General features: G+C 37.8%; 1 protein-coding gene across 8 annotated transcripts in view; it reads left to right on the top strand.

Moving 5' to 3' along the window:
* The window catches only part of LOC105192226 (dystrophin), a 588,349-nt gene that overhangs the window by 30,416 nt on the left and 544,100 nt on the right, over positions 1-13,833 (top strand). For 6 of the 8 annotated variants that reach the window (XM_025298139.1, XM_025298137.1, XM_025298136.1 and 3 more), the window contains exons 18-33: positions 467-628; positions 933-1,235; positions 1,328-1,471; positions 1,567-1,737; positions 1,907-2,089; positions 2,153-2,269; positions 2,422-2,541; positions 3,510-4,985; positions 5,128-5,337; positions 5,453-5,968; positions 6,100-6,737; positions 7,135-7,282; positions 7,996-8,109; positions 8,206-8,382; positions 8,480-8,587; positions 8,696-8,801. In XM_025298139.1, coding sequence (XP_025153924.1) covers positions 467-628; positions 933-1,235; positions 1,328-1,471; positions 1,567-1,737; positions 1,907-2,089; positions 2,153-2,269; positions 2,422-2,541; positions 3,510-4,985; positions 5,128-5,337; positions 5,453-5,968; positions 6,100-6,737; positions 7,135-7,282; positions 7,996-8,109; positions 8,206-8,382; positions 8,480-8,587; positions 8,696-8,801 — 4,693 coding nt within the window. The remainder of the gene's footprint in view (positions 1-466; positions 629-932; positions 1,236-1,327; positions 1,472-1,566; positions 1,738-1,906; positions 2,090-2,152; positions 2,270-2,421; positions 2,542-3,509; positions 4,986-5,127; positions 5,338-5,452; positions 5,969-6,099; positions 6,738-7,134; positions 7,283-7,995; positions 8,110-8,205; positions 8,383-8,479; positions 8,588-8,695; positions 8,802-13,833) is intronic. The other 2 variants (XM_025298140.1, XM_025298141.1) reach the window with 2 other exon arrangements.

Here is a 13,833-nt window from a genome sequence, read left to right as displayed (position 1 = left end):
TACGTATATATCGTGGATGTGTATACACATATACATATACATCCTATAAGAAGCTTGTGCATTACTTTTTCGTTGAATTGTATGTAACAATAATTTTAAGCATACATGTACAAGCACGGATTTTTGAAACTTCAACTGCTTGCATGTGACATTATTATAAATAGCTCAAAATAGTTACGAGCAATGCATATAATTAAGGGTTAGCCATAAGATCATAAATAAGATCATAAATAGATCACAATTAGATATGTTCTATTAAAATAAAATTTTAGAAAACTTTAGAAAATTTTAGAAAAAAATCAATATATAATATTATATAATTGTATATCATTCGTCTTTGCTTGTCTAAAAAAAAGCTATAATAATTAGTCATTGTAATTTTGTGACAATTAATATTATATATATGTATATTATAACTTGCTTTTTGGAAAGTTAGTTTAGTTAGAAAGAGTTATGTTTTGAGTAGGCAGGGCAACGGGCCAAGCTGTTGGAAGGATCAGTGAAACAAGCCCAGCAATCGGAAGGGCGTATCCTTTCTCTTCAGCATTCTTTAACACAAATAGATACTGTACTAACAGCACGTCTTGATTGCGACCTTACTGCTGATGACTTGCCTCACGATTATCAGGTCTGTTGGTGATATATATATATATATATTGCTATTTTTATGATTTGTCTAATATAACGGAAAATATAAAAACAAAGACACACAGTGTAAAATATATCTATTTTATTTTTTTTTGTATATATGTAACAGAGAGAAAAAATAGCATGATCGAAAGAATGTGGTTATGAACATTTGCATATTCTGCATACTTCTTACTAACAATTATATTAAGAAAAAGAATATAAATTTGTATTAATGCGTTTGATTCGTAAAATCCATCTATCTAAACATTTATTTATAATTTTATTATATATTATGAAAACAGAAATTGATGGAAGAAATGGAACAGCAACGTGCTACACTTGAGGAAATAGCGTCGCAAATTAAGTCGTATAAAGCCTCCGGTAAACAAGAAGCGGCGCTTCGACTACAGGAACAAATGTCCCTTATTGAGCAGAAGTATGCCAAAGTGCAAAGGAAATTTCAACGTTTCCGATGTCCAACCAATATAGAACCTAGATTATCAAGAGCTTTGCGAGAACTCAGGGGAATAGAAGAAGCGACTTGTTTGCTAGAACTCTCATCGGAAGATCCCGAAGCCATCGAGGGTCAATTAAAACATTGCTTGGTAGCATCTATCACTTATGATACACATCATTTATATAATTCACAAAATTATTTTGTACATATTACTAATAACTTGTTTATTGCTCTTTACAGCGTTTTTATCAGACTTTGAGTGAAATTAAGAATGAGATTGAATGTATAATTGTGACTGGGAGGAAATTAGTCGAAGACAAAAACGTTTCTGAACCTGATAAATTTTCAAAGCGAATCGACATGTTAAAGGAGTTATATAATAAAGTACATAAATTTATTAGTGATAAGTGATATTGTATTACAGCTTGAATATTAAATCGTCATTAATTTATTAATTAATCGTCATTAATTTATTACAGCTTGGTTTTCATATAACGGAATCGAAATCCATATTAGAATCGGCGCTAGAGCTATCGCGTGACATGCACAAAAATATGACATATATTAATATGTCGGTCGAAAGTATAAATAAGGAATTAGACACGCAAAAGAGTATGCCTGATTTACCAGTAAATGCGATATATGTGCGAGTAAGTATAAATTCTAATTTAAATCTATATTTGAATTATTTTTTTTATTCCGGGGATAAATGCGAATTATTATTGGATATTAAATGCATTTTTATCAAGAATTATAAAATTAGATTCTGAATTTCTTATATTTAAATTAAAATATGTATGCTTGCATTATGACTTGCAGGAAACTTTGACCGAAGTAATCCCGCGATTAAATGTTATAAGAGATAAATTACTTAGATCGCAAGATGAATTTTCGAAGTTTTGCGATCCTATGTACCTTGAACAACTTAAGGAAAAAATGTCGGACGTAATTGCAAGATTAGCAAATACAGAGAAAAGATTGCGACTTTGTAAAGGTTCAGAGGTAAATATATTTTACCTTTCAATGTATACTCATAATATATACAATTTTCCTTTTCTGTAAAAGGATGAGCCCAATGTTGATGAAATAAACGCCTGGCTTCTACAAGTTGAAGAGAAGTTAAATAAATTAGACGCGGTTCCGATAGATCAACTTACAGAGCATCACTTCGAACAATGCAAAGTAATGAAATATTTGTGTGCATGATATTAAGATATAAAATGAAATATACATATAACGTTTTATTCTTCAATATATAAAATATATAAAATATATCTACTTTAAAAACATTTTGATTATAATAATTCAATATTATTTGGACATTTCCTTGCTAGGCTGTGCAAAGTGAAATGATTGAAGCAAAACCCAAAGTCAACCAACTTCAACGTTACGCATATTATCCTAAAGTAGCTGAGATATGTGAAAAATGGGAGGATATTTCGAATAGAATACAGGTATGTATCTGCTTTCCGTTATCACACGAAATTGAAACTCACTTATCACCGTTACTTTTATTATGTTTAAAGTCAGTTATATCATTCATTGCTTATTCACTCATGGCTTACTTCTTGCTTATACTTTAACAATTGGTATATGTAATACTTGTGCTTTATTAGTACCATTACGTATATCTCTATCACAAGTTAAATTTTTATATATATATACATATATATATATATATATATATATAAGATTTTATATTTTTTGAAAGATGCAAACATACACACATACAAACTTACGCACATACATCATTGACTTATTTTGAATATGAATTTTCATCCAATATTAATCAATCTTATATTGGAAATGTCACATTTCTCGTTTTTTGTTTACAGCAGGATTTAAGTACAGTTTTCTTTATGTACATATTGTTTGTTTTTAAATAAAAGTGTTATGTTATTATAGTTTCTCTGTCGGGGATTTCCTATCGCACGTACGCGCGCGATATAATATGTACATATTATATAGACTTACGCGTGTGTACTATTATTATTTATTTCCCGATATATATACATAGAATATGTATTTTGTCCAAGAGGTGGCTCTATCTCTGTAAATAGTGTAATTACTCGAAATGAGTACACATTCTGGTGAATGGATAGACTTGTACTTTGTCGATATTCTGTCACGTATTGTCTCTCCCCTTGTATAAAATCTACTTTTTATACGTACGAAAAAGAAACATAAAAAAATACAGACGGGAAATTATGCAGAGCTAGAAGAAGTCAATTAAGAGGCGTAGCGCGCAATGATATTGGCATTGGTGATGGACACACATGAAAGATTCAGCTTCACATGTGCACAGTGAATCGCATTGATCACTTTCATTAGATCACGCTTGATATTGTTACACTATTAACATGCTCTTTCAATTAACCGTCGACTGTCCACGGAGTTTCTGTTACCTATCGTATTTTCGCAGGAATGGATCCACAAAATCACAGACAATTTATTAGTAAAAACTAAAGCGGGAGAGACTAAGGGGAGAGACAATTACGGACGCAACAAATTGCCTAAACAGCTGGAACAAACTTCCGCGCATCTTGTCAAAAAAGAAAAGAAATTGATAGACGAGAATGAAGCGATTTATGGCATAGGATATCTTAATCCCGCGTTTGACGATAATCAATGTTCCATCATTAGCACACCCGAGAGTTCGCCAATTGACATACCCCACCGAAGCAGAAAGTCTTCGGCCAAGTCGGAAAAAGTCAAAGCTAGAATCGTAGACGTCAGTAGAACCGTCCGGCGCAAGCTAGACATGAGCTCTGTGCCCGATGTTGTTCAGACCTCTCAACCGCAGGTCGTCCAGATCGACGACGACTTGCCGTCACCAAGCTCCGATAATATGTCAGATGTTCATGTGACCGATGACGAGGAATTCTTTCTATCCAAGAATAGTAAATTATTTTCTCAAGTGTCGAGTAATACTCTGACAGCAACGGAGGCCGAGACGTTTAACGCGGCTTGCGTTCAGCAGAATCCATTGCGCGTCGTAGAGGTGAAGGAAATGGAAATTGTAAAATCGATAGCTTCTCCCGAGGATCATGTGATTTTGCCGAGTGCTAATGTCAGTGTCGGATTAGTGCCGCAAGTAGTCGAAAGGGTGGAAATCGTGGAAGACACCGAGACAGAACCCGAGTCCATAGACACAGACACGGAGGATAAGGAAGGTAGAGGAAAAATGTCCGCTACCGTTTCCGGTCTCGCAGAACAGCTTGTCAGTAAGAAGAAGGAACTCGTGCCGATTTTAAAGAAGAAGACCGCGGCGGAACCAATTCCCGCGAGAAATATCAAAAGACTCATTCTGAAATTAGATTTGGACGCGGATCACGCCGATGTTATTGATTCGAATAAAAGTACGACATTTCCTAGCGGCGCGTCATTGAAAAAGACCGAGGCTAGCACCGCCGTAGATCAACAAACAGACGTTAAGTCAAATAAGACCCCGAGAACTACAACTTCTACATGGAAAGATACAGAGAGTGTTGCGGAGTATCTCATATTAGACGATAACGAAGAAGTGGAGAAATCCGACGCAAACGTTCAAGCAAGTTGTGCCGAAACGTATGACTCAACGACGAAACCGAAAGACAAAGACACTCAGAAAGAGGTCGCATCTCAGAGAAGTATCGAATATTCCAAGAGACACGATAACGCTGGCAACACGAGTCGAAGCGAGGACGAGAAACTTTGCAAGAGAACACCGTTAGCGAAACGTATGAGGAGTCTGTCGAAAGACGATACTTTAGAAGACTGCGAGAGCTTTTACGGCAGTGATAAGGAAACGGACGATGTTCTGATATTTTCGGATGATACAGAGATTGATGTTGGTAGTTCCAGTTCGGACGGAGAAGACACTAATTTAGGAGAGCATGTTGAACACCTCTTGGACAAGGTAACATACGTGCCACGTATACACGCCACTGACGCCACCAGCAACTCGCGTTATTCGTTTCAAATTTTAACGTTTACGTAGGTTTCAGCACGAATACTTCTTGTGATATTTAGTTTCACAAAGAATTACCTTCTTTTTATAGATTAAAGTCGAGAAGACTCAGCCGTTCGCGCAGCACCGGGTGGAGGCAAAAGGACTGTTCAAAAGTCCAGTGAGTACATCTCGAACAGCATTGGAGAAAAGTGTTTTTGAATTTGAACAGGCGGCGCAAATGATGCTGTGCAGAATGGACGTTATGTTGATGAGTATCAGTGGCATTTGTAATGAAAAAGATCCTACCAAGCGCCGTGAGGTTTGTACTATGTTTATCTTTTGTTTCTTCTATGTTCTCTGCAAGTTGTTGGGGGAAAATCGAAATATATTCGTCTGAATTGCTTTGTGAGATTTATACATTTTCTATGTTACAGATACTCAAAAGTGAAGTCAGTATTCTTGCACCAGACGCGGCGGCTTTGATCAGTAAAGGCGACGGTTTAGTTATGACGATACACATGACTGATCCTGCGCGAGCTGAAAAAATCAAGAACGAGCATCAAGACAAGCTAAGAAGCAAGTGGCACCAAGTCATGACTGAAATCGAGATGCGCAGGAAACAGGCGCAGAAGGCTGAAGAAATTTTGCGGCAGTACAATAATATTGTTGCAGAATTTGAAGATTGGTTCAGGGATGTGCCGTTGAAACTTGAACAAGCTAATAATTACGAAGGGCAATTGGAGTCGTTTACTGAGGAATTTGATATGAAACAAGTGCAAATACACAAACTAAATGAGCTGGCTGTCGAGTTGAAGAAATTAAACGTTGGCTACTCGGAATCTGTACGCTACAACATCAACAGCAATTGGCAGAAAGTTAGTTCGCAGTTCAAGAGATTCAGCGGAAGCAAAGACAAGGACAAACATGTGACAGACAAGAAAGTGGAATTGGTACGTTTAATAAATATTTATAATCTGTATTGAAGTATCGTGTTAGAGTTGTTAATCAATTGTTATTTGTCAAAGATTAAAATTTTTTTGTGTTGTATATGAGGAAAATGTATATGAGCGTTTTCTTCTAGGATGTCGGCGGCGTTAATCCGCAGGAGTTTATAGCGCGGATCAGCAAATTAAGAGAAGCAACGTCGACTGTGTCGCGGTCCTTGAATTCCTTGCCGTTGAGCGGCAAAGACTACGAGTTATTCACGAATCAAGAGGAATGCTTGAAGAAAATTAGTAATGCCTTAAATATATTGAAGCCGAGCGTTGATGAAGTAAATTACGTCTGTGAAAGTGTTATGCGGCAAGCGAAACGAGAGCAAGCCGACCAAATAAATTACTTGAGCGAGAAATTGCAAGATGAATGGACGAGCGTTAATCAAAGCTACATGGAGAGGCACAATCGTTGGATCAAATGCTACGAGAAGTGGAGAGAACTCCATAACACATGCCGAACTTTTTCGGAGTGGTTAGACAAGATGGAAGACGCTCTCAAGAAATGCAATGTCTTTAGCCATTCTAAGGCGAGCAAAACGAAGACTTTTGAGTTGGAACAAGAAGTTTCTCGAATGCAGAGAACGTTGAATAATATGAACGCAGCGAGTGCGGATATATCTAGCCGTGCCTCCTCCGAAGACGTAATGGAATTACAAAGTATGGTGGAAAACATCAAACACCGCTGGCAGAATTTGGTGGCCGAAGTGAGCGCGCGGAAGGAACGGTGAGTGAAATACGCATGATCTTTTTAACACTTTCGGAAAAACAAAGTTTTTCTCCCCGAGACATTTATACACACGCTGCACTCAAATAATTTAAATAAATGTACATAGTTTTGCAAACGCGAGCGATGCTCATTGCTTATGATTCAGAATTATGAATTATAAAGTTATGACTTGCTAATGCAGACAAGCATGTAGCATTGCGAGGAAAGCTCGGCCCAGCATTGAGCTATTTCAGTTGTGATTTGCCTGTGCTGCTGTAGTGAAGTCAGTCAACTCAGAATAACCTCAGAATAAACGAACACAGTTTCTCTTGTAAATCTGGTTTTTCTATGAAAGAACATATCTCCTTTATATGTGCCGCATCTCGAACGTATTTACATTATCGTATTATTTAAGGAACTTCGCTATGGAGAGAAAAGTGAACAACGACAGCCGCGTTTTCGAAACTGCGTACAATATCGTGGAGCAGGTGAATACTCTGCTAGTGTCCGCGGCGAATCCTTCGGACGAAACTTCCTTGTCGATCAGGCTGTCGTTAATTAAGGTGAGTTTGCACATCTTCCAATATTTCTCTTTCTCGTCTTGCTCGAATCTACGCACGAACGATTACTGTTGTGTAGTTAAAGACTTTATTACGTTTTGCTTTCTGCTTCTTGAACGCACACGTATTTCTAATTGTTACAAATAACGAATATATCATCAAAATAATTCAGTTTTCATCTGGAACGCACTCACTGTTCGCGGAGATCACTGTTACACGAAGCCGCGCAATATTTTGCTTTCGAAATAACATCACGTACATGATGTACAGCAACACTTGAACATATATTATCGAAAAACTTTCTAGCAGAGATCCTCCGCTTAGAGATGCGACTTGGATAAGTAACGGAATTATTCTCTCCGTGAGTCAGTTTCCATGGGTCGTAGTCCGGCGCAGCATAATCAAATAAACCGAAACTTGTCCTAATAATATCCCTCTACATTTCATGACCGCACATGCTAAACCGTGCCAGGACATAAATAGCGTTGAACTCTTACTTTATACCGCTTCCTACCACTTCGCCTATCGGTTTTGACTTTTATTGTATTTTCTACAGATGACTCTATTGTATTATAATATTTAAATTATCTACAATATTAATTTTTTTTTCACTCATTGCCGTACATTTCACACACGTAAGATAAATTGCTTTCTTTTGAGAATATGCAGTAAACCATATCGTTTGAATATACTGATTGATGCTGGTGTATTTTTAGGCGAGAGAAGAAGAACTTTTGTCACGGAAAAGGAACTTGCAAGTTTTGGTGAGTCAACATAACGTTTCTAGAGAAGAAGACGAAAGCAACAAGCTTCTTTCAGATATGGACAAGGTATTGTTTATATGAAAATATTTTATATCGTATCCATAGAAATTTTTAAAATTCGATGAATGATACGTCTTTCAATTGTTTCGTTTAATTTTTCAGGCCAATGTAAATCTTTCAAACCACCGCGAGTATGTGGAATGCAAGCTTGCGTCACTTAGAAAATATATCTGCACCTTGGACGCCGTTATGGCGTGGGTTATGGAGACGCGAACACGACTGAGCATTTCCCAAGAATTGCCGCAGCATGAACGTAACGAAATGATTATGAACATCATGGTGAGTTGTAATATTCTTCATGCAATTGATCGTACGAAAGAGTACGATTGTACGAAAGAGACGGAAAATTACATTTCTACCTTTTCCTATTTTCCAGTCCAAAGTTGAAGATCGCGAAATGGAAGTGAAGGACGTGTTGGAAAATTACACTAATCTGGAGAAAGAGTGTGAATCAGCGAAACAACCAGTTTCTATCGAGCTTCAGGTAACATAAAAACATTCTAATTGTATAAAGTTTTTCATTGGATGAATTGGATATTAATTAAGTGTATCGTAATGTGTCGCATTTAATTCAATATCAAACGTACAACAGGAGAAGCTGAAGAAACTGAGAGAGGACTGGCAGCTGGTGAAATACTACGGCGAAAATCAGGAATTTCTACCCGCGTCGTCCGTCGGCTCTACATCGTTTCTAAAAGGTAAGGCAAATCGCATCGTATTTACATCAGATAACGATTATGATACGTCGACATGCTACTTTTCCATCAAGCTCAGCGGAAAACGCTAAAGCGATCGCAGAGATATCTATCGCGGCGAGCGTTTAATACGAACGGAAGTAATTCTGCCTCTCGGTTGGTAAATATGTGTTCTAGCAGACGCAAGGTCTTCGAAGGAAACCGGACAATAAATAGTGCATTTAGTCGGTCCGGTAAGCGCGGCTACATTTCACTTCCACCCCATCTTGCGGAGCGATATATATCCGCCGCGTTAAGTGCAGCCTTTTCCGCGATCAGCTTGGTCTTTTCTCTTTCGCTATTGTCGTTCGATCGGTTAGCGCATTGCTTTTACTACCACGCGTATTTCAGAAATCGTCACATCGATGCTCGACTAGCTTCAATAAATGCCAATAACATCCTTCCTTTTATTGGAATATAATACAGTTATTTACTGTAATCTCAACGCGCTTTAAGGTCAATAAAATGCAGATTAGTCTACGCCGTATTTCCAACCGTATTAAAACGTTGATGATGGTTACCGTACTATTTAGTGTTTAGTATTTATTTGCAAAATTATTACGCGTACCTATATATTTAGATCTCTGATTAGTCTTTCCATTTTTATTTTATTCTATATTTCTAATGTTCAAAACATTGATAGGTTAATTGCCGCGCGCTGGTTACTAGTAACCGGCGCCATTTATATACCACCAACAGAGGCAGAATTATCTCAATTAAACTGAATTATTATTTTAAATAATAATTGAACTGAGTAATTTGTTAAAAATTGAAGTTAATGGATAAAATCGTACGTTATCGAACATGCATCAACTCTTTGCGGTTTTGTTGCGAAATTGTTTTGGGCCTTTCTTCTCAACCGATTCATCCAGAATCAAAAGTAATACACTCAGGAAAACTAATGAGATATACAATCAAATATGTGAAGTTGAGGGCTTTTAAGAGCTTATACACAGATTTTGTAGTATAGTATGTGACACGTTATGTGTTGATATGTAATTTCTCGTCGTTAGTTAAGAAATGTATTTTATTATCGAAATTATCCAAACGTTTAGGTCCTGTTCCAGACTTTTTCTTTTAGTAGTAAGTATATAACATATAGAAATGCTTTAACACAGTCATAAAAATACATATTATATAATCAAAGTAGGCCGACAAAAAGCGATACAGCAATTTGGCACACAACAAAGCTTCAAAGTCATACATCGCTAATATCATGTAAATTTATTTATTGTCGAAGTTCATTTATTTCGCGACAATTTTAATTACTACAGCACATGTCTCTACCGATACATTTGTATCGAGTATATTACCAGTGATTAAATAATCGGTTTATAGAATCGACTAGAACGAATATCTAGAGTAAATCTCGCAGAGTCAATAAAGCACAGCATGCGAGGGCTGTACCGTTTCTATTTCATTCGATCGCGATATCGGAAGCTCCGAAAGGTAAGGATAGACGTCTCATCCCTCGGGGTGAATGGCTTAGAGAAAGGAGGGGTGGAATTCACTGGCGGACGGAACGTGCGATCGTCAGTCCACATAATGAGCGGATAAGCTGGCTAATGTAGTCGCAGCAGAGCATTGCCAGATGGGAGATAGTACAAGCCTCGCCATTGCCCATTTCTCTTTTTTCCTCCAGCTATACCCCCCCCCCGCATGCCCCCGTCTCTTTCTTTATCTCATCCTCTCTTACTTCTGGCAATGTTAGCGAGATGGAATCGGAGTTTGTCCGACACAAGTTTGTTACCGCGTAGCGCCGCACGTGCGCCTTAAACACATAGATGTGCGTGTTTGTATGTGTGGGGGGGGAGGTGGGTGGGTGGGTGGTTGGATGGATGGCTCGGTGCGCGCGTGTCACGAACACGTACGTCCTAACACCGTGATTATCCCTTAATTGACGCGGCCACTCCAAGGTATAATCCGTCCACTCTGATTCCGGGCTGCCACCGGTGTAAAAAATTACTTTAGCCGGTCCGAGTGAATCTTGGCGTAAGTAGAAATTAGCGCAGCGTTTTGCGTGAGTCGGTCGAGTATTAAAAAAAAGAGGAGAAAAAAGAGAAAACGAGGAAAAGTACCTGAGGTAGTGGACAAGTGTTACGGCACGGATGCGCTGTATACGAGGAAATATTAGCTCTATCGTATCCGCACGTGGAGAGAAAGAGAGGGAGGAAGGGAAAGAGAGAATGGATTTACGTCGTAATTTTTCTCTATTAGTTCTCGGTCATGGGAATTTTTATTTGCCCGAAGGTCCAAAACTCTAAAACTAAAAAAGATACACGTGAAGTATTCTTCTATGTTTCTGTTTTCTTCTTGTTCCTTCCTTCCTTATTTTGTTTTCTTTTTTGTAATTTTGTAATTTCGTGCTGTATGCGTGTGTTTGAGACCGTTACTATCCCGAGTGATTGTAGAACTACGCTCTGAGGGACATCGCGCATAATTAATAGCTAATTATCGGACACTTTGACGTTTGCTTATTCGTATTCCGGGTAGTCAGAACTACCTTCAATCGTGAAGTAATTAACAAGGGAGTTCGCTGGTAATTGATTTGCAGCAGGACGGTGGAGCGAGCTAGGGGGAGGGAGGGAGGTTGAGCTTGATAAATGAGCGTGTTGCAGATGTCTAAGTGATTCTTTTGATAGACGAAGTAAATTATGTTTATATTACGGAAGAAATGTTTATGCAATTTATGTAATTCAAGGAAAATTATTTAATAACGGCGTTCCTGGTATTTTCCACGTAAAATGATATATTTGTCACGAAGCGTATAAGCATATTGGGACACGTGTTAGAACATAGCCTTATATATTATTGTGAATCATTAATATGTGGGTACATAATCGTACGTAAGTTCTATTCCGATTGATACTCCTAATCATTGATTTACAAAGCGGCGAACTGCTTCTGTATCGAAAATTGGATCAATAATTCGTAAAGCGGAAATTGATTGAAATTTCAAATACGGTCGACGAAAAATCACAGTGAAAGCGTCGCATGCACGATCGTTGGCTCTTATATCTCGTAAAATCGATTACGTAGCGAAGGAGATCGTCCCCGGTTTATAGCCTCATAAAAGTTTCAAAAAAGCGCGATCGTATACCTCCTCCGTCGGGATGATTGTACAGAAGATACGCAGAAGTTCCGTCGGAGATTATCTCTAAATTCGTTTAGGTATCCGAGAAAAAAGACACACTCCCCGAGGTGGTGGTTGTATTAATATATTCAAGTCACGTTATCTCGTGATGAGCGCGCATGAGAATTCGCGATTGTAAAATCGTGGAAGCTCGAGTTTGTCGAACGGAGCTATGGAGAAGGCGGCTTGTCCTGCCTCCCCCCTCTTTCTCTCTCTCTCTCTCTCTCTCTCTCTCTCTCTCTCTCTCTCTCTCTTTCCCTCTCGCAAATAATCGATCAGTGAGAAAATCTAGGTGGGTAGCTTTTTTATGGCTCCCCGAGGAGCTCACGAAGTGGATGGGCCGTCAGTTCGCGCTACCCTTCCCATATCTTTGAGGGGCCACCCTTATGGATCCATTCTTCGTCGGTATTACCGCAAACGCATAACATCCGCCAACTGAATCCGCGCATTTTGCCTGATGCCCCGAACTGCCCGAGAGTAATAGAATTCAGTACATCGACCGGCTTCATTCGTAGGAAAAGAAAAAGAGGAAAGGAGAAAAGGAAAAAGAAAGGGTATATACCATGGTATAGTTGTTCTATACAGCTCTTGTTTGGTTGAATATACTTGTAAAGATAAAATATCCCATTGAAGGTACTGTTGATTAAGGATTATTTATTACCGAGGGAACCATTTACCGGGAAAACTCTCGAGAAATTTCCGGACATTATTTGCACTTTGTAAAATTGCTATCTATCGCGCTCATAGCCAATGTCTAAGAAATGTTATCGTCTCTTGAAGTATATGGAGAGGATTTTTCGGGAAGATACTAACATTCGTACATGGAGAAGGTATCGTATTAGCTCGTTTGGCTAGGATATACTTTACACATTTAAGAGTTGGAAAAAATTATATGGGAAACAGTATGGGAAAAAATATTTTACATACATGTTATAAATGTTCACATTGTAAAATTAAAAGGATAAAACCAAGAAGATAACACACTATTAGTTAATTGTTGCAATATATAATTTTATACTTTGTATAAATGATATAAATATAGCTGCGTGATATAGTATGGTATATTATTCGATAAAAATTCCCCTCGTGTGGGTATAGAATATTCGAAATTGACTTTCTTATCTGCCTAGTAGTCAGGATCTACGATATTATCGTGTGTCTATAATTGAGTTAAATTGAACAAAAAGGTGCTTTACTATTTCGCAAGCAACCTGTGTAAAATTTTAAGTTATTAAGGAAGATTAAAGAAGAAAGTACGAAAGTTATATCGCCCCATTTACTTGCTGCTGATTGTCGAGCAGCGGGTAGAAGGTTGAAGACATCTTACACGCGACCATTTATCAATCTTCCTTAATTAAGAACTCAAAATTTTATATGGTTTACAAAATGATCGAGAATTTCTTTCCTTCAGTTTGATCTGACCTGCACGGAGAAAATACTGTAGTAAAAATTATATTACTATGTTATTTCTTTTTACAATATTCTTTTAAAGCTGGACTATATTGATATTATATAATATAAATATGAGTCACATTCTGTACGGTCCAAATATACAAAAATATCGTTGTAACTACAACAAAGTATATTTTAAGTTGTATATTCTCTGTGTACAAGCAAGACGAATATCGTATCTACCGTCAGACAGCTTGCATAGTATTTGGATGGGTACTATGATAGGAAAACGTACGTATGTCAAGATGGACGATTATCTCGCTGAATGAGAATCTCGCGGCTTCTCCGTTTGTCGATAAACCGTCACATTCGCTTCTCGTCGACGGCGGAGCAAAGTTCGCGAAAGATCGCGGATGACACGGGCTCACGTTTTCTCCGTACGATAGGCAGTAATATTACGCGGGCAACTAG

The sequence above is a fragment of the Harpegnathos saltator genome, unplaced genomic scaffold (genome assembly GCF_003227715.2).
Source record: "Harpegnathos saltator strain DR-91 unplaced genomic scaffold, Hsal_v8.6 scaffold208, whole genome shotgun sequence".
NCBI lineage: Eukaryota > Metazoa > Arthropoda > Insecta > Hymenoptera > Formicidae > Harpegnathos > Harpegnathos saltator.
The sequence above is the reverse complement of the archived record's forward strand: the minus strand, read 5'-3'. Positions and strand labels throughout refer to the sequence as shown.